This window comes from Mus caroli, unplaced genomic scaffold, assembly GCF_978045245.1.
Source record: "Mus caroli unplaced genomic scaffold, Mus_caroli_1 scaffold_4, whole genome shotgun sequence".
Classification (NCBI taxonomy): Eukaryota; Metazoa; Chordata; class Mammalia; order Rodentia; family Muridae; genus Mus; species Mus caroli.
The window spans coordinates 135,085,512-135,109,185 of NW_028227259.1; the positions used below are offsets into that span (position 1 = coordinate 135,085,512).

The 23,674-nt window shown below is 42.5% G+C and overlaps 1 protein-coding gene across 1 annotated transcript in view; it reads right to left on the minus strand.

Annotated features, from left to right (window-relative positions):
* Nucleotides 1-23,674, minus strand: part of Galnt17 (polypeptide N-acetylgalactosaminyltransferase 17) — a 462,159-nt gene that overhangs the window by 73,114 nt on the left and 365,371 nt on the right. Inside the window, exon 6 of the mRNA XM_021162564.3 lies at nucleotides 22,933-23,050. Coding sequence (XP_021018223.1) covers nucleotides 22,933-23,050 — 118 coding nt within the window. The remainder of the gene's footprint in view (nucleotides 1-22,932; nucleotides 23,051-23,674) is intronic.

Here is a 23,674-nt window from a genome sequence, read left to right on the forward strand (position 1 = left end):
TTACAGGTCCAGGCCACAGTCAGCCCATCACTGAGGGATATTAAGGGAGGAACCTGAAGCCAAGACTGCTTGCTATTGCACACAGCATAACCTTTGACTAAGGAACTCACTTTATAGCCAAAGATGTGTGGCAAGAACCATGCAGGCTGCTGCTGCCAGCTGTCAGGCAGGCTCATGCTCAGCTTCCTTTCTTATATAGCTCAGGACCCCTGTGTAAGGAATGGTGCTTCCTGCAGTGGACCCTCCTAAATCCAATAAAAACCATGGCAACCCCTCCACAGCCACAGCCACAGCCACAGCCACAGCCACAGCCACAGCCACAGCCACAGCCACAGGCCAATCTGATCTGGGAAATTCCTCGATTGCGATTCTCTTTAGATAGATTTAGGTTGTGTCAAATTGGCAGTCAATGCTAACTGAGACATTGTGCTTCCAGTCGTGTTTAAGGTTGACGGATGCTTGATCCCATCGGGCGCAGATTTCCCCCCCAAAATCCACAACCTTCAGAAGCAAATCCAAGACAAACATTTATTCAGAATAAATGCACTAAATTCTGAGCCAAAATACCCAAGAAACCGAGTGGCCCTGTAATACAGAACATGAATTGAGAGCCCACCCCCCAGACTGTATAGCATCTACCAGAAAGCATAAAGGGGGTGTTTCTGCTATTTATTGTTCTCATCATGACAAAGCAACAGCAGGAAATAGTTATCTTAGCTTTCAGTCTCTATCCACAAAAGACAGGGTGCTTTGGAGCATGGCAGTAGACAGGGACTAAATGCAGGCATTCCAGGAAGGGGCCCAGGGGAGCTACAATTCTCTGAGAAATATTCTGCTCCTCACAAGAGACCTATTTCTTCCAACCAGATGAAATATACATCATACTGGCACACTGTCATGTGGTGTTTGAACTCACTAAAAAGCTGGCCCTGAAATCAGGAGTTGCCTCCCCAGCCCTCCTGGCCCCAACCCATTCCCTCATTGCAGGCTCAAACATGTTTGTCTCACAGCATCCTTCAAGGGCCCTTGTCTGGGGAAGTGCTCACCTCCTTCACTCTGTGGCAGGGAAGAAAGAGAACAAACAGCCCAGGAGGGAAAAACATCAGGTCCTTGAGGACAGCTAGAAGGTGACCCATTTCCAATTAAGGTCACTAGTGTTTATCCCACTGCAGCGGGAGAGAGAAGCTAGAAGTTTCTCATGGGAAACTCAGCCTCAGAGAGTGAGCACTCAATCTGGAATCCGGCTGACTGCTTTGGCTTCTACAGTTGGTTTCTGTAGGATGCTGTGAACACCTGATTCGATGGTGTTAACCTCTGCTTTGCTCCTTTACTTGGAAGCCTCACTTGAGAATAAAGTCTCAGTCTCTCTCTCTCTCTCTCTCTCTCTCTCTCTCTCTCTCTCTCTCTCTCTCTCTCTCTCTTTCTCTCTCTCTCTCAACTTCAGCAGACTGTCTCAGCTGGGTTTTCCAAGTTGGCTTCTTTGGGATGTTGTAAATGCTCATATTAATGATGTTTTGCCCTCTGTCTGTGACTGACTGTCTGTCTGTCTGTCTGTCTCTATCTCTGTATATATGTATGTATGTATGTATCCATCCACCCATCTATCTATGTTTTGATATTTACTCCTTTATCTTGGCTTGCTATGCGTTTAATAAACTTACTCCTTATATGAAGCTGAAGGCATCGCTGCCATCCATCATTCTCTAGCCCATACAGACCACCAGGCAGGAAGTACCATCCCTTCCAGTAGCATTTCAATTTTGAATTCATCGATGTATTAAATCACTGATTGGTTCAGAACCCTCATCTAATGGTTTTTTGAAAAATCCCTCCCGGACATACCCAGAGGTATATGAATGCATCTCCTTCATGCCTCTCAATCTCTCTTAGTTGACAACCATGATTATCCATCACGAAGTTCAAATGACTGCATGGCTGGGTTAAAACAATCAGACAGCAAGTGATCAGCTTAAAAGCAGAGGAAACCAGGCTAGACTTAAACTTGGCCAATCCCCCCTGCCTCAGCCTCCCTAGACACCACCACACTTGGCTCTTTCACAGTAGTAGTTTATTCTTTAGTGAAACTCAAACAAGTAGAACCTATTTTCTTCCCAGTGAGCGCTACCCCGTTTCTGATGAATAGATGGGAGTGCTCTCCTCTGTATGACTGGGAATCTATAAATGCGGTTTCTCATCTCTGTCCTGAGTTAGAAATGAGTTAGTTGTGGCTTTAAGCTCCCAGGACTAGAGTTTTAATATTATAAGGTATTTTCCCAGGCTTTAGATATTCCTTCCATTTGCCCACATTCCTTGTTGAGTTCAACGAATCTACAATGGACCTCTTATCTTCTAAGGCCATATGACATGTCCTTAGTAAATTTGCCACTGTGGCACCATCTTGGACATCCAGAAGGAGCTGTGATAGCTGTCTTAAACCCAGATGAATGCTACTATCAGACCAACCATCCGTTCCATTTCTGTACACATGGAACCTAGATGTATCAATCTTCACCTTGATGACATACTTATGACTCCTTACAGAAAACCAGCAGGAGGACAAAGGTCACACTGAGTCCCTGCATCCATTCCAATGAACCAAAGGGACCCCGAGTCATTCTAGGTGAAATTCCACACCACTGAACAAAAAATAAATTGCACGCCTGACCTTCTGGGAAATGAGATAGTGAATGAGTGAAAATAGCCAAATCCCACACACCAGTTCTAGCCAACACAATAAGAAAATCACTTCTGCTGCTACCCTGAACTTTGCTTTTGTGTCTCTGTGTGGGTTTGTGAATATGCATTATGGTGCCAAGAGAGACCAAAAGAGGATGTAAGACTCCTTCCACCTCCATCCCCGCCCAGGGCTGGAGTTACAGATGCTTGTGGGCTGCCTGATGTGGGTGTTGGGAACTGAGCTCAGGTCCTCTATAAGAGCAGGACATGCTTGTAATGGCTGAGCATCACCTCAGTCCCTATTTTAACTTTTAAGAGGATAGCAACTTTAAATAACCAATCAGTTTTTAATTCATGGTGTTTTACTCAGTTCCTTTCTCCAGATAAAGCTGCTCTCCTCCATTCTGCCCATGAAAGCACTCCATTTTTTTTTTCCAGAATGAGGTAAGATCCATTTCTTGAATTGCATCAGTTGCTGCTGTGACACAAAACCTACCAAAAGCAGATCAAGGGAGGAAGGCTTGTTGTGGTGGGAAGGCATGGCAGCAGGATCGAGAGGCAGCTGATCACATTGCATCTGCAACCAGGATGCAGGTGCAGAGGAACTCTGGACTTCAGCTCACTTTCTCCCTGTTGAGTCTAGCATCCCAGCGCATGGATGGTGCCACCCACGGTAGAAGCCATCCCACCTCAGTTAGCCTAATCATAGACATGCCAAGAGGCTCATTTCCTAGGTGATTGTCAATCATGTCAAGTTGACAGTACTAGCCATCACAGCCAGTTGAATCTTTGAACTACATTTGGTGTGTAATTTTGTCCTTTTATATAATCAAAACAGTGAGCAAGATGACTCAAAATAGAATATTCCTCCATTTCTTTCTCTCTGTCTTTCTTTGTGTGTATGTGTGTGTGTGTGTGTGTGTGTGTGTGTGTGTGTGTGTATGGCAGTGGACCATGCTACCAGACAGAACTAGTAAGGTTGCATCAAGTTCAAAACTTTGGTAAATCTCATAATTGACCAGGTTCCTATCCTGGAGCATGTGACCATGACACCCCACTAAGAGAACCATGACAACCAATCACATAGCATACAATGTAGAGTTCTCCAGGCTAATGAGGTCTCTAGATAGGCCCCAAGTGTTTAGTCAGCGAGCTTCCCTTCCTGTGGATCCCTTCGTGCAAAAGGTATTTAATCTCTGGTTCACCCTGAGTAAGGTGTTTGCATTCTCATCTGCCATGAATAAAACAGTTTGGAGAAGCAAGGACTGACTCCTTCATCAATGACTGCCAAGGGAGCACTTCTTCATATAAACTGTGCCTAAGTCTCCCATAGACGTCCCTCCATACTCCTGGCACTCATTCGGAGCTAAGCTGGATCCCCCCCCCCCCACTTACTCAGAACTAAACTGGACACCTCCTCCATCCAGGGCTCATCGTGGGCCCCAGCACTGTCTGGTGTCTGGGTACACAAGAAGACGGGAGCCACTGTTCTCAACTCCTTGAGGTTCCCAGTGTGGTTTGAGAACCACAGCCTCAGTCCCAGGCCCTGCTGTTTTTCACTGAGAGAACATAGGCTGGGACCCCCTATGTATGTATGTATGAATATATGTATGTATGTATAAATGAGTGTATGTGTATATATATGTATATATGTATATATATATGTGTGTATATAAATGACTGTGTGATTGTGTGTATATATGTAAGTATGCATGTATATACAAATGAGTGTGTATGTATATATGAATGTATGAGTATATTTGTGTGCATGTATGTATATATAAATGAGTGTGTATGTATGTGTATGTATATATGTATGTATTTATGAGTATGTGTATAAATGAGTGTGTGCTTGTGTGTATGTGTATGTATATATATATGTAAATGAGTATGTGTTTGTATGTATGTATATATAATGATTGTGTATGTATGTGTGTGTGTGTGTATGTATGTATGTATAAATGAGTGTGTGTGAATGGATGAAGAAGAGTTAAGGATCATGAGGCTATGGATGATAGCATCAACCACATAAAACCAGGACCTACCAAGAAGTATTCCTCTACACAGAAGCCAGGGGAGCAGGAGGGTGGCAGGCCAACTAGGTGATAGAAGACTGCAGTAAGACATGAATATGAACACCACATGTGGAGGCAGGAATGAGTCAGTCCCAGCAATAAGCTTAGCTACCCCAAAAGGTCAATAAAATCAGACATGCTTATGGTGAAAGATGAGCAAGTCGGGGACAATTTCACTAAAATATATTGCTGCTGAGAGCTACCTAGACCTTTTCCTACTGTGAGCTGGCCATCTGACCACACTGGTTACACACAGGACAGACCCAGGCAAGGGGGAGGAATGTCCGCAGTAGCTTGAATGAATTCACTGCAAGCCATTAACTGTGAGCCTGTTCCACTGTGAATTTATGTTAACCCTCTGTGCTTGAGCTAAGTTTCCTTTCCCTTTGTCTTCATGAATCTTTCTTCCCAGGGAATGTCATTTGTCCTGAGTGTTCTTTAATGTAGAATTGGGACATTGTCTGGCTCCTACGCACTCTGCAATACACTGCTGAAATAATAGACCATGTCACAAGCTTTTCAGTTAGTGTCCCCTTATGCCTCATTATAATTGTCAATTTCTTCTTTGTCTTCCTTGACAATAGCATTTTGTCACTTTTAAGGGTTTTTGTTTTGTCTCTGTTTCTCTGTCTCTGTCTGTCTGTCTGTCTGTCTGTCTGTCTGTCTGTCTGTATCTTTCTCTTTTTCTCTCTCTGTGAGTTTATGGTACTAGGGATTGAACACAGGTCCTTAGCACACTAAGAAAGCACTGATCTATGCCCTTGTCCCATTTGTACTTTCAAAAATAGATTTATTTATTTATTCTATGTATACAAATACACCGTTGCTGCCTTCTGACAGCATCGGATTCCATTACAGATGGCTGTGAGCCACCATGAGGTTGCTGGGATTTGAACTCAGGATCTCTGGAAGAGCAGTCAATGCTCTTAACCACTGAGCCATCTCTCCAGTACCCACATTTGTACTTGTTATTTTGAGTCAGCGCCTTACTAAGTTTCTCAGACTGACATTGAATTTCTGATCCTTTGGGCTCAGCCTCGTGGGTAGCTGTCACTACAAACCTGTATGACAGAAGCTGGCTGGACCCCCTCACCTTTATATCCTGATCTAGTTTCGCGTCTGTTCCTGTGATAAACTGCCCTGATAAGTAGCAACTTAGGATAGAAAGCATTTATTTGGCTTATAAATTGGGGTTTCTGTCCATCATCAAAGAGAAGTCAAGACACAAACTCAAGCAGTTAGTCATATCACATCGACATCCAGGAGGAAAGGGAATGAATACACTTTTGCTTGTTTGCTTGCTCTCTGGTAGCTAGGTTTCAGGACCCTTTTCACAAAAGAATGGTGCCTCCCACAGTGGGCTGTATCTTCCTTTATCAATAAAAATCAAGACAGATCCCCTGCAGTCATGCCCACAGACCAACCTGATCTAGAAAATTCTTCATTAAGACTCTGTCCTGGGTGGATTCTATGGTGCGTCGAGTTGTCAGTTAAAACTAACCAACACAATCCACTCCTTGTCAAGCTGACATTTAAACATGTCACTTTAAGCCATAACTTTTCATTTTCTTGTTCCCAGAGTCTCATGTTAATAGTATAATGTAAAATTCTGTCTATCATATTTCTTATAAACTCAGTACTCTGCTTTCAACCTTGTAGTAGACCCAATCAGTCCCATTTTTGTAACCACAGATCCAACCTAGCATGAACTGAAGCAATAAACAAATATGTAAGCCCCTTTTCTTAAATAGTATACCACAATAACTATTTGCATAAAATTTAGATTCTATTACATGTGCTTAAAAATCTAGAAATTGCTAAATATATATGAGAGGATTGTCAAAAGTTACATGCAAATATGTGCTAAGAAATCTTTCTTGTTTTTGAAACAGGGTCTATGCTAGTCTTGAACTCCCAGAAATCCTTTTACACTGTACCGTGCCCTGCCCAGATTTTTTTCTGTTGCTGTGATTAAAAAAAAAAAAAAAGCCTATAAAAAGCAACCTGAGGGAGACAAAGGTCTCTTTGTCTCACACTTCCAAGTTACAGCCCAGCGTTGCACGGAAGTTAAGGAAGGAACTCAAAGATCCAAGCACATCCTTCCCATAATCGAGAGCAGAAAAAAACCCATGTATTCTTCTTTGCTTGATCTTAGCTAGCTTCCTCTCTAATGGAACACAGGGTTGGCATCGTAGGGAATAGCACCACCCATAGTGGACTGGGCATCAATTAACAATAGACTATCCCTTATACAAACTCCCATAGACCAGCCCGAGCTGGACACTTTCTCAGCTGACATCATCTTCCCAGGTGATTCCACGTTGTACCAAGTTGACTTTTAAAATTAATATCACAACCACTATGCCCGGCTCTCTAGCATCAATATAAAGATAAAATCCAAGGGATGAAGCATCTCAGGTCCAATCTCCTATTGCGACCGAGAGTCAGATGTATTGATTAAAAGAGCTAAAGAAGGATAAACAATGTTGTCGCCAAGCTTGAATCTCTTTTAGGTTAAACTCAAGGCTGGAGTGAAGAATGTGGAGCCTGAGTCCAGAACATGTACATAAAAAAGAGCCAGTGACTGCTAGACACTGGAAAAGATAGATGTTGTGTAAATAACCAACAAAGGGTTACCTCTGTCTGGGGCTCCATCCCCTTCCACATCCCCTTTCCCGCCCCCTTCCCCAGCTCTCTAGCCCACTCCTTTCCTTCTGCATCTTTCTGTCTCCACTTCATTACTCATGTTTACCTGGTTCATTTCCTTTATCCAAAACACAAAGTCCTGAAAGTTTCAGCAGATGTCCCAGTGACTCAGGCTCTTTCTATAACACGGGCTGTCTGTGACTGAAGAGAGAATGACAGATGTCTAGTGACTGTGGAGGTTTGAGCTCTGGCTAGCTGACAGGGGACACAGGGTACCTCATTGTGTATAGGGCAGGAACCTGGTATCCTCCAACAGAATGCTACCATTTTAACCATGGACCTGCAAATGGTCTCATTTGATTATAATTCCCCTTGCACTATGGATTTAAATGAGGTGGGGGAGAAGAGAGAGGGAAATAGGAGAGTATAATGCATGCAAGAAACATCTGGGACATGTGGACCTGCATTCAAATCCCTAGGACCTATATGAAGCTAGATGCTAATACTCTAGAAAAACAGCACTATTACTGCCCAGTAAGAGGAAAGGCAGACAAGAGAATCTCTGGAAGCTGAGAGCCTGGATAGCCTTGTGTGCTCATCAATGGACAATAAAAAAAAAAAAAAATCCTATTTCAAACAAGCTGGGAGGTGAAGACAAAGACCAGAGGTTGTCTGTGACCTCCACACAGATGCTATGGTATGCACATGCCTGCACTTAGACACACATGGGCATGCGTTCATGCACATGCACAAATATAACAATTCTATTCTTAATTTGAAATACTCCAGTTGCCACACATAACAGCACTTTTTTTTTCCAAAGTGAAAACATCAAAGACATAACTTTTACAGCCTTCCAAGGTTACCACTGGCCAGCAAAGCAGGGTCAAGTTGTTTTTGAAGTGCATGCTGGGTAGGGCCCAGGCTCTGCTAATCCAGCAACAGGCCCTTCAGACCTGAAGCCAAACTCTTTCCTCAGCAGTGTGAGGATAAAAATAGCTAAAAAATTGAAGCCTGAAAAGACGAGCAATATTTTTTTAAAGTACAACCTGAAATAACGCCATTGCTTTTTGTGGATGTATAGCTGGGGAGGGGGACTACTTTCTTAAAGGGATGGTCATAAAATTCCTTCCTGAAAAGATGACCAGCTTAAGATAAGAAAGAATTCTGGAGACAGGGGCCCCCAGGGGAAGTCAAGAGTATATTGATTTGCTAACCAAGTGTGAAAGAGTCTGGCTGAGCCACTCTGGCATGGGGGGACTGGAAAAACCTATTTGAGGCTGCACAGCCAAGTCTGTTCCTGCCCCACCCCACAGGAATGTGCAGGAGGACTGCAGTCTGCCCAACACGAGATAGCTTCTTCTTCCTTTCAATTTGTTTATCAATATCACGTCATTCCTGACTACTTATGCCCCCAGTCTCTACCCAAACACATATCCTGATCATTTTATTCTTTTTACTTTAAGCTTGAGTTTGTTAATTATAATGTGTGCGAGTCCGTGTGTTGTATACAAATGTTGCAGTTCCCACAATGGCCAGAAGAGGGGGCTAGATCTCTGTACCTGGAGTTACAGGTGGTTGTGAGGTCCCAAAGTGGATGCTGGAAACTGGACTTTATTCGGGGCTAGTCTTTCAGTTGTAATCAAGTTAACAGGGCATCATTTATGTTGGCCATAGAGGGATTTTAATCAAGCAATATGGCCACCCTGACTGGAATACAGACATGCCTTTAGTACACACCTTTAATCCCAAACAATGAAGGTAAAGTTAGCTTGGAGAAGGAAGTGCTCGTGTTTAAAATTGGTGTCTACTTGAGTGGCAGAGAAAGATTTGACAGGAGAAGAGAGAAGAAAGAGAGGCAACATAAAAGAGTACAGTGGAGAGGGAGGGGAAGGACAATGTTTTTGCTGGGACAATTGTACGGAGACAGGTGGAAGACAGAGAATAAGCTAGACACAGGTGATAACAATGAGCCAGAGGATTAGAACAGATTGCCAGAGTTAGTATAAAGCCAAACAAAGCAATCCAGACAGAAACTGAGAGAATCCAGATTGTATCAGTCAGCTGGGAGAAGAGTTTCAGCCAGAACAGCTGAGTTGAATCAGCCAGCCAAAGTTCAGAAAGAAAGAAAAAAAAAAAAAGACTAGAAAGGGTGAGTTTATTCAGAGTAAGTCTCAGAGACTGAAAACATTCTCAGCCTAGATTAGATTGTAGAGGCTAGAAGCTTCCAGGACTAGGCCTCAGACAGCAGACAGCCTAGGAGATGACAATTACTTCAGGTGGATGAAAGTTACTCTTACAGTTGGCCTCATCCAGTCTGAGTGGCATCCTGATGAGAAGATGTGCTTGTTTCCTTTCTGTTATTGTGAGAAAATGTCACAACCAAAATCAACTTAAAGAAGAAAGGACTTGTTTTAGCTATTTGGTTCATAGGGATAGATTCCACTACAGCAGAAAAGGCCCAGCATGACAGCAGGAGCAGGAAGCTGGTTGGTGACATTTTCATTCACACACAGGATGCAGAGAGATAGTGGGGTGTGTAGTGAGACCTTTTGGTTTCTTTTAAAAGCACACAATTGCTATAGGAATATGCCTTTGTTTTAACTCCAATGTGGGGCCATGGGGCTGCTTCACAGCTGATGACCATGGTTTGCCTCATGCTCTGGTGAAGACACGATTTTGCCAGGGGCAGATAGTTTCTGCAGTTGTGTGATGTTTGGAATCCCAGGGAATTTTCAGAGGGTGTAGAAATGCTAGGCTGACAGGTTGGGAGTTTTTGCTGGTTGGTTGCTGTTGGTTGTAGTTTCTTAAGTAGACATACGAAAAGAAGATGAAATTAGATAGTGTGATTGTGAAGTTCAAACTTGTCCCAAGGAACTTGACACCCCTAATCAGTAGGAAGTAGTCTGACAATAACAGAACCCCCTTTTCCCTCTATCCTTTTTCTCTCTCCTATCTAGTGTTGGGGGGTTGAAAGGGGTGGAGAAAGGTAGAAGAAAAAGAACACACAAAGTCTGGCTACAGAGGTGGGGCTATAAATATTGCTCATAGCTCATCCCTAGTGATGTACTTCTTCCAGAAAGGCTGTACCTCCTAAAGGCTCTATAACCTTCCCAAACAGTGCCACCTGCTGGGGACCAAGTGTTCAAACACATGAGCCTATGGGGGAACATTTCTCATTCAAAATACCACATAAGAGAAGACACAAAGATGTGGGGGATTGACATGTGACCATAGAAGCAGACAAGGGAAGACATTGCTGCAAGACAGGAATACAAAGGATTGTGAGGTCACCACCAGGAGCCTGGGAGAGGATTGGGCAGAGGATTCGCAGAAACAGCATTCACTCTCCGTTATAATTACTCTCTTGTCACCTTTGTTAGACCATTGACCCATGAGATGTCACTGTGACCACAATTTAAAAGGGAGGGCTTCCATTCAAGAAGAGGAATGAACCAGGTCTAGTGGTTCATGGCTGCCATCCCAGCTACTAAAGAAGCTTAGAGCATCCTGGGCTACTCAGCGAGTTCAAGGCCAGCCTGAGCTACACAGTGAATTCAAGTCCAGACTAGGATATACAGGAAGTTTAAGGGCACCCTAGGCTACTTATATAGACTCTGTCCCACAATTTAAAAAGTAAAAAGCATAGTAGGAACTTAACTGAGTAATAAAATACTGTGAGAAACCTCAGTTCTAAGCACAAATAGCCTTGATCTCCCCTGGGGTCTTAGTCAGCTGGCATGGGCACTGTAGGCACAACTTCTCAGTGTGTCAAAATACCTAATACATCACCATATAGGAGTAGGAACAAACCTTAGGTGGGCATCAGGGAAGCCTATCACCTCCAAGGGTCACCCCTAGTACCCTAGGCTCCATGTTCTAAAGATTCCACAACCTTCCATATAGTGCCACCAGCCTGTGACCAAATGTTCAAAAATATGAGCCTGTGGGGGACACTTCACACTCACAACATGACAGGCCCCTTCCCTTATAGTATCTCAGGAAGGGAAAAGAAGAGGAAATATATTTCTCAGACATGTGCTTCTCCATGAACCAAAGAATAGAACACTGTAGATGGATCTGGTAGTCATCTCTGAGTACCAAATACCCAGGCACGGTCTCGGGCATTCATCTGCTTTGCTGAGGAAGATCTGAGCATTTTAAACAGTTAGATTAGAAGTTCCCTGGGGTGTGAGCCCACCAGAGCACCTAGAGCATCCTCACGGGTACAAACGCTCCATTTGATGGAGGGCCACAGACCAGCTCTGTCTGAACTGCTCCTCATGGTGTGGCACTTGACACAGTTACACCAACAGGAAATAAAACAGTTTTATCCAAAACAGATCAATGACACTCTGAGTAGCATTTCCGAGTTTTCCAGGGATAGTGAAAAATAATAAGAAACACACCAGGACACCACCTTTTCGTCTCCTGGCTCAGAAACACAGGTATAAATCTTCCCTCTGTCACTGAAGTCTTGAGTGGAGGGAATGGTATAAATTCCAGCTCACGTTTACAGAGAATCAAATTATTGCTTTATTCCCATGGATGTGAATAAGAGTGACAGAGTTTCTGGAGTTGTAAAAATAGATGGATGCTTCTTATAAAATAACTCACAGACGTCCACAATCATTTATGATCGAATCTGGCAGGCCCGGGAGTGGGCGAGTAAAATTCCAAACAGAATAACCCACACAATTTTCAAGCGGTAGAGTAAATGGTGTGGCTATTATGATAACACATTCTGGCAGAGCAAATGGATCTCCTCTTAATAGAAACACATTAGACACCATTTATAAAAATATCAACAGAGCAGTTCCGTTTCTTGAACTATAGCTTAGACATAAACATAACACAATTTATGGATGAGGAAATCCAATTTCATGCCATCTCGAATACATTTTTTGTTTATTACATAACTACAGTTCTCATATATAAGAGTGTGTGTGGCAGGAATTGTGTGTGTGTGCTGGAAGGAGCATGGTATATGCCTGTGTATGTAGCAGAAATTGTGTGTGTGTTTGTGTGGTGGAGGGAGCATGGTATATGCCTGTGTATGTAGCAGGAAGTGTGTGTGTGTGTGGTGGAGGGAGCATGGTATATGCCTGTGTATGTAGCAGGAAGTGTGTGTGTGTGTGGTGGAGGGAGCATGGTATATGCCTGTATGTAGCAGGAATTGTGTGTGTGTGTGTGTGTGTGTGTGTGGTGGAGGGAGCATGGTGTATATGCCTATTTATGTACATGAAGATTACTCTAGAGATAGGAGGAAGCCTGGAGTGAATGAGATCCTAGCTGAATATGTGTTGTTGAACTGGGCACAGCCCTGTCAAGGATCCTGGTGCCTCAAACTCATGGAAGAATGGAAAGGTCTTCCCTGTAGGAGTGAGGCTCAGAGGGACATGGCAAAGCCTTCCCTCCTGGTCGGTGTGTGAATTTTAATAGTGCATACAGAAAATGTCCATAGTAGCTTTCTATTCCCACTTATTTATAGTCTGGAGACTGCTCCCTGTAGAAATTAGCTATTCCTGCCTCCTTGCTCAGCTGCATTACACAAACACCACCTCCTTGTCTACCTGTGTGTAATAACCTACCTTCCTGTTCAACTCAATACCGTAAACAGGGTGGGTTTCTGGGGTGCTGCAGTTTCTCCAGCAGAGATCCCAATCTAGCAGACCCCATCTTTCCTGTGTTTCTGTTTGTCTGCCATTTCTTTATTCCCTCATCAGCCTAGTTAGGTCCAAGTCTCTGGAGTCACACATAGATATAGCAGATTGCCAACATCCTATCTATTACAAACGGAATTGTTTTAGGAGAAATATGTTATCCAAGCAAAATCCCGAGTATCTACTAGAGCCGTGGTTCTCAACCTTCCTAACACTGTGTCTTACTCAGGGTTTCTGTTCCTGAACAAAACATCATGACCAAGAAACAAGTTGGGGAGGAAAGGGTTTATTCAGCTTACACTTCCATATTGCTGTTCATCACCAAGGAAATCAGGACTGGAACTCAAGCAGGTCAGAAAGCAGGAGCTGATGCAGAGGCCATGGAGGGATGTTCCTTACTGCCTTGCTTCCCCTGGCTTGCTCAGCCTGCTCTCTTATAGAACCCAAGACTACCAGCCCAGAGATGGCCCCACCCACAAGGGGCCTCTCCCCCTTGATCACTAATTGAGAAAATACTTTACAGCTGAATCTCATGGAGATACTTCCCCAACTGAAGCTCCTTTCTCTGTGATAACTCCAGCTTGTGTCAAGTTAACACAAAACTAGCCAGTACACACTGCAACCCTTTAATACAGTTCCTCATGTTGTGGTGACCCCCAACCATAAAACTATTTTGTTATTTTATAACTGTAATTTTGCTACTGTTATGAATTGCAATGTAAATGTCTGATATGCAGATATCTGACAGGTGACCCCCAAAGGGGTTGTGTCTCACTGTACTAGATGATGACATCACTGTACATCAACAGTGTTGCCATAGTTACCCCAATAGTGAAAAGAGGTTTATGGGAAACTCTAAGGACCTTTGGGTTGAATTCTGAGTTTTCTTGGACAATTACTTGTCTATTCATCCCATTGTTGTAATCTGTAAAATGAGATCAACAATGATTAAAGTCACAGATTTCTTAGTAGCCCATACTGTCTGTTGAAGCCCAAAGTTAGTGCCAATGAGACTTTTACATATTCTCACTCATGGATGTGAGTGTCCCTGGGTGTGTAACTGCATATGGAAGATGAGTCAACTTCAGGCATCCTTTCTCAGAACCATCCACCTTGTTTTACTTGAGACAGAGTGTGTCACTGACCTGGAGGCTACCCATTATGCTAGGTTGGCTAGCCTATAAACTCCATTGACTTTCTTGCCCCTGCCTCCTGAGGCACGTATCATCATGCTTGTCTTAAAAAATACTGATTTAGAACACTTGATTGATGGTTTCCTAAAACATTAAACAGACATCTTCTTAATATCCCAGTTATTCAATCCCTAGAAATTTACTTGAGCAAAGTCAAAACCTGTGTGCCAAAAGATTTTTAGGGGACTTCTCATAATAGTTCCAAATTGGAAATGACCCAACCATTCTTCAGTAGGAAACTGAAGGCTAATGGTCACCTTGTATTCCCACAATGTATTCTTTCCTTTTCAGCAATTCTAAGAACAAGGCTAATTCTAAGAGGGACTGTAGAGCTGGCTTGTGGGTAAGAGTGTTGGCTAAGAAAGCCTGACAACTCTGGTTCAATTGCCCTAATCCACATAAAGGTGAAAGGTGAGAACGGAGTTCACAAACTTATGCATATGCCCCATGTACATCCATTCAAATGATGAATAATGAATTAAGCAATGGCAAAAAGGGGGGGGGAGAAAACTGGGTATGGTGGTGCATCCCATTTAATCCTAACTCAGGAAGCAGAGGCCTGTGGACTTACGTGCATCTGAGGCCAGCCTGGTCTACAAAGTGAGACCCTGTCTCTAAAAAAAGAGATGCCTGTTTCCCAAAGCAACAGCATGGAAGACTCCCAGAGACTCAACTTTAGTTGGATACAACTGGCCACACTCCAATCAAAGTATTCTGATGCCATTTTCATGGTCTTCTGGCATCTTCTTCATTCATCTGTGACACAGAGTATGAGGGCATGGCAGCCTAGATGGAAGGGTCTGGGGAAGCAGAAAGAATGGGGAGCCCAGGGAGGCTCTTCTCAGGCAGATTATGTTCAATGTCACATTGGGAGGTGATTGTAGAGGTTTATGCAAATGTGGGAACCCTCCACTCAAGGCTGACAATCACTATGGCCTTATTATATTAAATTATACCTTCATAAAAACACATATAGGATGGCAAAATGACTATAATGGATTCAGACACATAAAAAGTATATATATATATATATATATATATATATATATTTAAAAATTGATACCATATTACCAGGGAAATAAAATGACCTCTTTGGTCAACTTTAGAAGTGGCCACAGCACCAACATTTTTCTAAAAATGTTTAAGTATAAAGAAGGAATGAGCATTTACCAAGTCTTTTCTGGCTTGAGGTGCATATTTCAGCTCCCCAAACAGCTAAAGAGGAAAGCTTTCTGACAAAGAGTTACAGCTTAGAAATGCAGAGCGAATGTAGATTTCTTAAAAAGAAACTAACCATTTCCTGGGGCACTAATGAAATAATGGATGTAGGGGAAGATGCTGGAACTGCTGACACCATTAATTAGGTGAGAGGTTGATGAGGAATTTTATAATGCATCAGTCAAGCTGACAACACCTAAGTCCAGCTTTGAATCTTAACACCACTAACACAGGATAACAGCAACCGTGTGAGTTCTTCTAATGTGTGGGACCAGAAGTGCACAGCATCATCTATAGTATGCTCCCAAGGAAGTATTGGGGGATGGTTTTGTGCACTGTGTACTCAGATGATTATTTCTGTGCCCAGAGCTCTGGTTACAATCCAGATGCTAGCAAAGTCAGGATTATTGAACCATCCCCAGTGTCAATGCTGTGTAAAGAATGCTTCCGAGGTATCTTTGATTGGTTAATAAGGAGCGTATCAGCCTATGGCTGGGCAGAAAAGGTATGACTTCCAATCCCAGCGAGAGGATCCTAAGTAGGAGAGGAAGGAAGAGAAGAGGTAGCCATGAGGCACAAGATCCAGAAGTCTTGATGAACAGGTTGCCAAGTGATTCAACATGACACATGTAGAGCAGAGCAAGCCAGGGTGAAACTCAAACTGCACGTAACACAGAGCCTTTGCCTGGGAAATAGATAGCTTAGAGGGGTAGAATAGATAAGTATCTACCCAGCCATAGCACTTAAAGCTTGTTAGTGAATTTCTGTCAATTATTTGGGAGCTAGATTGGGAGCAGATAAAGTTATCGTCCTTAAATTACAGCCTACAAGGATGGGAGGGATGGAGAGAAGGAGAAAGAGGGAGAAAGGAACAGAAGTGAAGAAAGGAGGGAGGGAGGAAGAAAGGAAACAGAGGGAGAAATAGGAGGACAGAAGAGAGAAGAGTAAGAAAGAAAGGCAGGAGGTAGGGGGAAAGGAAGTAAGGAGTAAGAAGGAGAGAGGGAGGGAAGGGAGGAGGGAGGAAATAGCAAGGGAAAGAAAGCAGGAAGAAAGGGTGAAAGGAATAAAGAACTGTGGTGGTTTAATGTGAATGGCCCCCATAGGCTCATATAGTACTCATCAGGAAGCTGCACTACTTGAGAAGGATTAGGGGGCGTGGCCTTGTTGGAGGATGTGTGTCACTGGGGGTGGGCTTTGATGTTTCAAAAGCCCAAGCCAGGCCCAGTGTCTCTCTCTTCCTGTAACCTGCAGGTCTAACTCCCAACTATTTCTCCAGCACCATGTCTGCCTGTGTGCCACCATGCTGACCATCATGATGATAATGAACTAAACCTCTTAAACTGTAAGCTAGCCCCAACCAAAGGCTTTCTGTTAAAGAATCACTGTGGCGATGGTATCCTTTCACAGCCATAGGACAGAGACTAAGACATGAACAAAGTGAGAAAAGGAGGGAGGGAGACAGGGATGCAAAAAGGGAGCAGAGAGAACAGGAGGTAGGAATAGGTGTCAGGAATAGCCAGAATCAGCTTTCTGCATCTAGGAGCTTGGGATGTGGCTAGGGTGGAGTTTTATGGTTGGTTTCCAGCATAGAAAGATTGAGAAACAGAAACAAAAATAGCAAGCAAAAACCTTTCTATGTCTTCTTACCATTTACAGAATAGAGTCACATGTTTTAGATGCCAAGAGGAATTGATTTACCAAGTCCAGATTATGTAAAACCTTATAAATGACTGCAACTTTAAAAACAGGAAAGATAATGGAGCTGGAAAAATGATTCGGTGGTTATATATAAGACTTAAGACTGGTTCCCAGCATCCATATTGGCAGTTACAGCTTCGAGGGATCCAGCACCCTCTTCTGGCTACCACAGGCACCTGCACTCACATGCATGTAGGGCTAGGGTTAGGGTTAGGACTAGGGTTAGGGTTAGGGCTAGGGTTAGGGTTAGGGCTAGGGCTAGGGCTAGGGATAGGGATAGGGATAGGGATAGGGATAGGGATAGGGATAGGGATAGGGTTAGGGTTAGGGACTCTTTAAGAGACACATGATTAAAAGAGATATTTTAAAAGTGAACAGCATATAATCATACAGGGAAGAGATGAAAAGATTCTTAAGAGACATCAAGGAAGTACGATGTGTGGGCAGGCCTTGTGTGAAGTCTTAGATGAACAAACTAAGTGTTAAAACAATGTGCTTTTTTGAGAAAAATCTGACAGCATTTTGAGAAATATTTTTGTGAAAATATGAATATTAAATTTTGTTAAGTGTCACATTACATCAAGTCTATTATGTTTTAAGAAAGTCTTCATATGTTAGCAGAGAGCCAAAAGTAGTTTTAGATTCGTGTTTGAGAATTTGCTTTTAAAACACCAGGAAGTTACTAAAATAATAATAAAAAAAAATCCCAAACACATAGCAAAATGTTATCATTCATTTAACTTGAATAATTCATGCGTTTGGATTCATCATATTGTCCTATTTTTGTGCGTGTCTCTGAGTTTCACATCTCCCTAAGACAGTCTTGAATTAAAAGAAAGGAAATGAACCCAAATATATATCGACTAAGTTCTTCCTTTCTAATTTATCTTGAAGGGGGAAAAGAAATTAAGAAATGAAGTAATCAAGATCCACTTACTCAGTCAGGCTAGACAGAATACCCAAATGGTATAGAATTCAACTTAGGGGCCAGTGTGATGGCTCAGCTTGTAAAGATGTAAGTCACGGCTGGTGACTTACTTTGATTTCTGGTACCCACATGATGGAAGGAGAAAGATAACTCCTGAAAGTTGTCTTCTGACCTCCACACATATATCACAACTCATATGCCTGCCACACACACACACACACACTGAGAGAGTGAGAGAGAGAGAGAGAGAGAGAGAGAGAGAGAGAGAGAGAGAGAGAATCTAAGTCTTCAGAATTGTAGACACTCTACCCCAAGAGAATCCATTTTATTCTACAAATGATGTCTATTTTCACTCGTCTTTGGGAAGTTCTCTTGAGGCAGGGTTTTTTTTTGGTGTGTGTGTGTCCATGTGCATGTGTGTGTCTCTCTGTGTGTATGTTTATTACAGGTACACACAAAGTATATATGCACACACAAAACATACACACACACACAATTGCAAACACATATATGTTGGTTTGAATATGATGTCCTTGCTAAAGGTCCATGAGATTTAACATTGGGTTCCCAGATGGTGGAGCTGTTTGAGAGGGTTCTTTAGGTTCGTAAGTAAAGGAAAATGACACACTAGACTTCCAGTTTCTGGTAGTTAGAAAGTGACCATCTCTCTGTATTCCCTTAGGGATAGCTGCAGAGCGAGGGTCATTGTTGCTCCTATATCGATTGTAGAGCTTCAGTGTATGATTACACCTTTTCTCTGGAAACTATTTAATACAATGGAAAAACTAAAAAAAAATCTGATTTCACATTATTTAAAAGTAATTTGTCTCTTCTCTTCTTCTCTTAGGATTTGGACATGTGGGCTGGTGAGGTGGTTCAGTAGGTAAAGGCTTGCCTCCAACTCTAACAGTTTGAGTTATATCTCTAGAACCCCACAGGGTGGAAGGAGAGAATCAACTCCTGTAAGTAAGAGGTCCACAGGCACATAGACACACATACATATATACATACACAAATATATCTCTCTATATATATATAGATATAGAGAGAAACATAGGTATACACATACAGAGACACACATATATACAAACGTACACACACACATCACACAGACACATCCATGCATCACACATGCATGAAAATACATATTCATCACAGACATACTATATACATACACACATACACACAAAGACACACATATACACACACAGGCAAACACACATACACACACACACACACACAGAAACACATACACTGAGACACATACATATACACATAGACATACATATACAAACAGAGAGACACATACATACACATACAAGCACATACATACACACACAAACAATATAAGAAAAAGATTTAGATGTTTCCATAATATACTTCCCCAGCACTTTCTAATTAACACCATTTAGAAAACCAAGTTCCAGTCTCATTTCCTTTCTCAGTCCTGAGCGGTTTATGGTTTTGGTCACCTTGGACCTAGTCACTCCATCAACTGTTTTGGTCACAGGCTGCTGGCTGCTTTGCACAGTTGAATCCACTTGGGAGTCATCCCAGCTACTTTAGCTTCCTGAACCAGGAAGACTTCCAGTTCTGATGGCTTTTACACACCAAAGATGGGATTAAGAGGGAACCAAAGATCTCACAGAATGCTTAGAAAGATCTTAGAAGGACCTGTCTCCTAGTGAGGGGAAAAAACTGCCAAGAAAAGACAGTGTTTGCATATCAGACATTTCCAAGAAGTGTAGACTGCATAGCAAGTCAGACATCAAAATACCTAACTAGCCTGGGGATTCTATGCTCTCTCTTTTCTTTTAAAATTTCTTTCTTTCTTTCTTTCTTTCTTTCTTTCTTTCTTTCTTTCTTTCTTTCTTTCTTTCTTTCTTTCTTTCTTTCTTTCGTGTGTACACACTCACATGTGATGGTCAGAAGACAAGTTGCAGGAGCTGGCTCTCCTCTTCTTCCATGTGGATTCTGGAGGTCTAACTCAGGCTATCAGGATTAGTGGGGTGTGCCTTTACCCACTGTGCAGTGTTGCCAGCCCTCCAAGTCATTTTTATAGATGAAATTGTGTATATGAATGAATGCTTACAATGAGCGAAAAGTGTATTTATGTACATGAAGGAAGTTCTCCACTCCATTCTCTCTTCTTCTTTTTCTTTTTCTTTCCTCCCTCCCTCCTTAGCTTCCTTCCTTCCTTTCTTTCACCTTCCTTTCCTTATTTATCCCTTTCTTCATTCCCTTCTCTTTCCTTCCCTTTCTTCTTTCCAAACACAAGCTCTCGGTATAGCCTGGGTTGTCCTTGAACTCCTAATCTTCTCAGCTCAGCTTTCTGAGTGCCAGGATGACAAGCATGCATCACCAGACCTGGTTGGATGGAAATCTATTTCTTAAGAGTACATTATTTATCTAAATTTTTTTTTGATCCAAGATGTATAAACCAGGAGCATAACCTATAAAACAAATAACATTCAGAGATTTCTTTCACTTAAAACAAAGCTCTGGTACATTAACTACTTTTTGTTGCTGTGATGAAAACAACATGACACAAACCTGGTTCTCAAGCTTGAGGGTGGGAGTTCAGATCCCCAGAAACCCATGTAAATATGAGGTGGGCATGGAGGATCTGTTCTCCAATTGGTTCTTGATCCATCAGTAAAGATGCTAGTGGCCAATGAGCTGGGCTGAATAGGCGGGACTTCTAAGTCCCTACAGGCAAGCTAGCAGTTGCAGGGGAGAGAAAGGGATTTTCACCATGCTTCCAATGGAGAAAAAACAACTAGCCATGTGAGATCTTGGGCACAGCGGCCATAGGCCATTTCCCCAGGTGGGAGATTAGACACACAAGCAATGGGAGATTAAGAGCTCCTAACAATTGAGCCATAAGGCAGGTTAAAAACTAAGTTAATGTTTGTGTGATTTTTTTTTTTTAATCTATAGATCCAAGGGAATCTGTGTAGGGCTGGTAGTATGGCCCATTCTGGGCGGGGGTTAGCAAAAACTACACACAACAGACCATCTGTAATTCCAGCCTTGAAAAGAGGTGGCAGAAGATCCACAGAGCAAGTCAGCTAGCAATACTAGTGCATATTGACCAGCTCTAGGTTTGATTGAGAGACCCTGCCTCTACACATAAGGTGAAAGAATGATGGAGGATGATTCTAGACATGAACCTGGAGCCTCTGTGTGCACACACATACAAAAGAAAATGCTACGCACATGCCTGAAAAATATAAAAAAAAAAAACTGATGTGAATTTTAAGATTTATTTGTTTACTTATGTAGAGTTATAATATGTTCATTACACACAGAAATATGTTTATGATTGGCAGCAAACTTGGTAGCAAGCACTAGGCTCTGGGTTCTATCCCTAGTGTCACAACCAAGCAAAGACTTCTTAATTTTCTAAGACATTAGATCTTAAATGCATCTCTCCCCAGCGGCAACTATATAGATGTGGGTATGTTATGATGGTGATGGTATTGATCATTGCACACTGTACATCAAGACACCACAAACTGAACACCTTTAAAATATGCAACCTTTATACATCAGTGATAGCCCAGCAAAACCATTCAATAAATCTACAAGTCAAAAGAAAAGGAGAAAAAGGAAAGAAAACCCTTATGAGGATGGGCAGAGGAACATCCTTCTAATGAGCTTTAGCAACAAGCTCTGTTGTCACTGAGCCTCAGATATGGTGGGTCCCTCTTGTCACTGGAGATCCTTCCAGCTACACATGTATACTCTGCAAAGACAGTGTTTCAACCCCAACCCCATGCTTTTTCCCCTGATGTAATCTCTTTCCCTTGATCCATTCTGTTATGAGAGTATAGAGAGATGCTCAAATCATTCTTGTCTTCAAAGAAAGATGAAGAGGCACTGGGACCGGGCTTAGCAGGCAAAGAGCACTTGTGCAAGCATAAAGACCAAAATTTAATTCTCTATCACCTGGGTAGGAAGCTGGCCACAGCTGTAACCCCAGCACTATACAGAATGAAGACAGGAGAATTGCTGAAGCTCGCTAGGCTGACCTAAATGTAAGTTCAATGAGGGACCCTGTCTCATAGGAATATGGTAGAGAGTTATTCTAGGTTCATTTCTGTTGCTGAGATAATAGCTTGACAAAAATCAATATTGAGAAGAAAGGGGTTATTTGGTTTAAAATTCCAGGTTATTGTCCATTATTTTGGGGGAAGTCAAGTCAGGAGCTGAAGTAGCTGGTCACATCACATCCATGGTCAAGAGCAGAGAGAGAACAAATACTCCCTTCTTTTCTTGCATGCTTTCAGCTCACTTACATGGTTCAGGATCCCTTGCCTAAGGAATAATGCCTCCCAGAATGGGCTGGGTCTTCCGTCATCAATTAACAATCAAGGCTGTCCCCACAAACATGCCCGAGAGTCAACCTGATCTAGAAAGTTCCTCATGAAGACTATTACCAGGTGATGCTAGATTTGATTCTAGATTTAACTGCCAAGTTAACAATTAAAATTAGCCACGGCACCATCAAAATACTTAAGATAAAATTTTAATTTGAGAGACTACTTCATTTCTAGAAGAAATCAAATGCAAAGGAGCACCAGACCCTCCACATAATTTCCAGAGCGGGTTATTAAGACGTGAGATACACTCCTCAGTCTTTAAAGAAGAAAAGCACAGGTCATCTCCACTCAAGAAATAGTGATGTTTATGGTGATGGCTCTGTTCAAATATCTTCACTGGGATGCCCCAGGATAAGAAACTCCCGCTTAACAGCTCTGAGAACCTTTGGACAGACCTCAAGGATGAGGTTCCCATCATAAATCAGGAGGAAGAGACGCCATGTTACCAACCTTGATTCCAAGCTCAATATTCTCTCCTCCGTACACATCCATTCCAGGGTCCAGCAGACCAATTTCACCAAAGAATTTCCTGTTGACCACAAATGAGCAGCCAATCATGGCTGGTGTTCTGCGGGAGAAAGAAAGTAACAAGATTGTCAATATACAGGCAACTGACGTCTTTTTGGCAGACTTACCACAGCCAGTGGTTGTCAGCCTTCCTAATGCTGTGACCCCTCAATGCAGTTTCTCCTGTTGTGATGACTCACAAACCACAAAATTATTTTTTGTTGCTATTTCCTAATTTTTCTATGGTTATGAATCATAAGGTAAATATATGGTATTTCCAATGGTCTTAGGCAACTGGTGTGAAAGGGTTGTTTGACCTCCAAAGAGGTCACAACCCACAGGTTAAGAAACACTTCCATAAGGTGTACAGGGATTTCTGCCCTAGTCCTCTTTCAGTCATCAATTTCCCCATTCTATATCTACATTCATCAGGGTGCCTTTTAGCTGTGGAACAGCAAACTTAAGCATCTAGGGATATCCCAGATCCATGGCAAACAGGGTGAAGACTATGGTGCCTGCCACATGAAGAGTGGTTCTCATAGCACTCTGGGAACAGCAGGGGGATTGTATGGAGATCAAGAGGCTGTCACAGTTTCAGCAGCTATCATCTGCTCTACCCTGGGAAGCAGAAGGGACTGATCAATTTTGAAGCATGAAGGGCATATCAGAGAACAGGTGATGATTA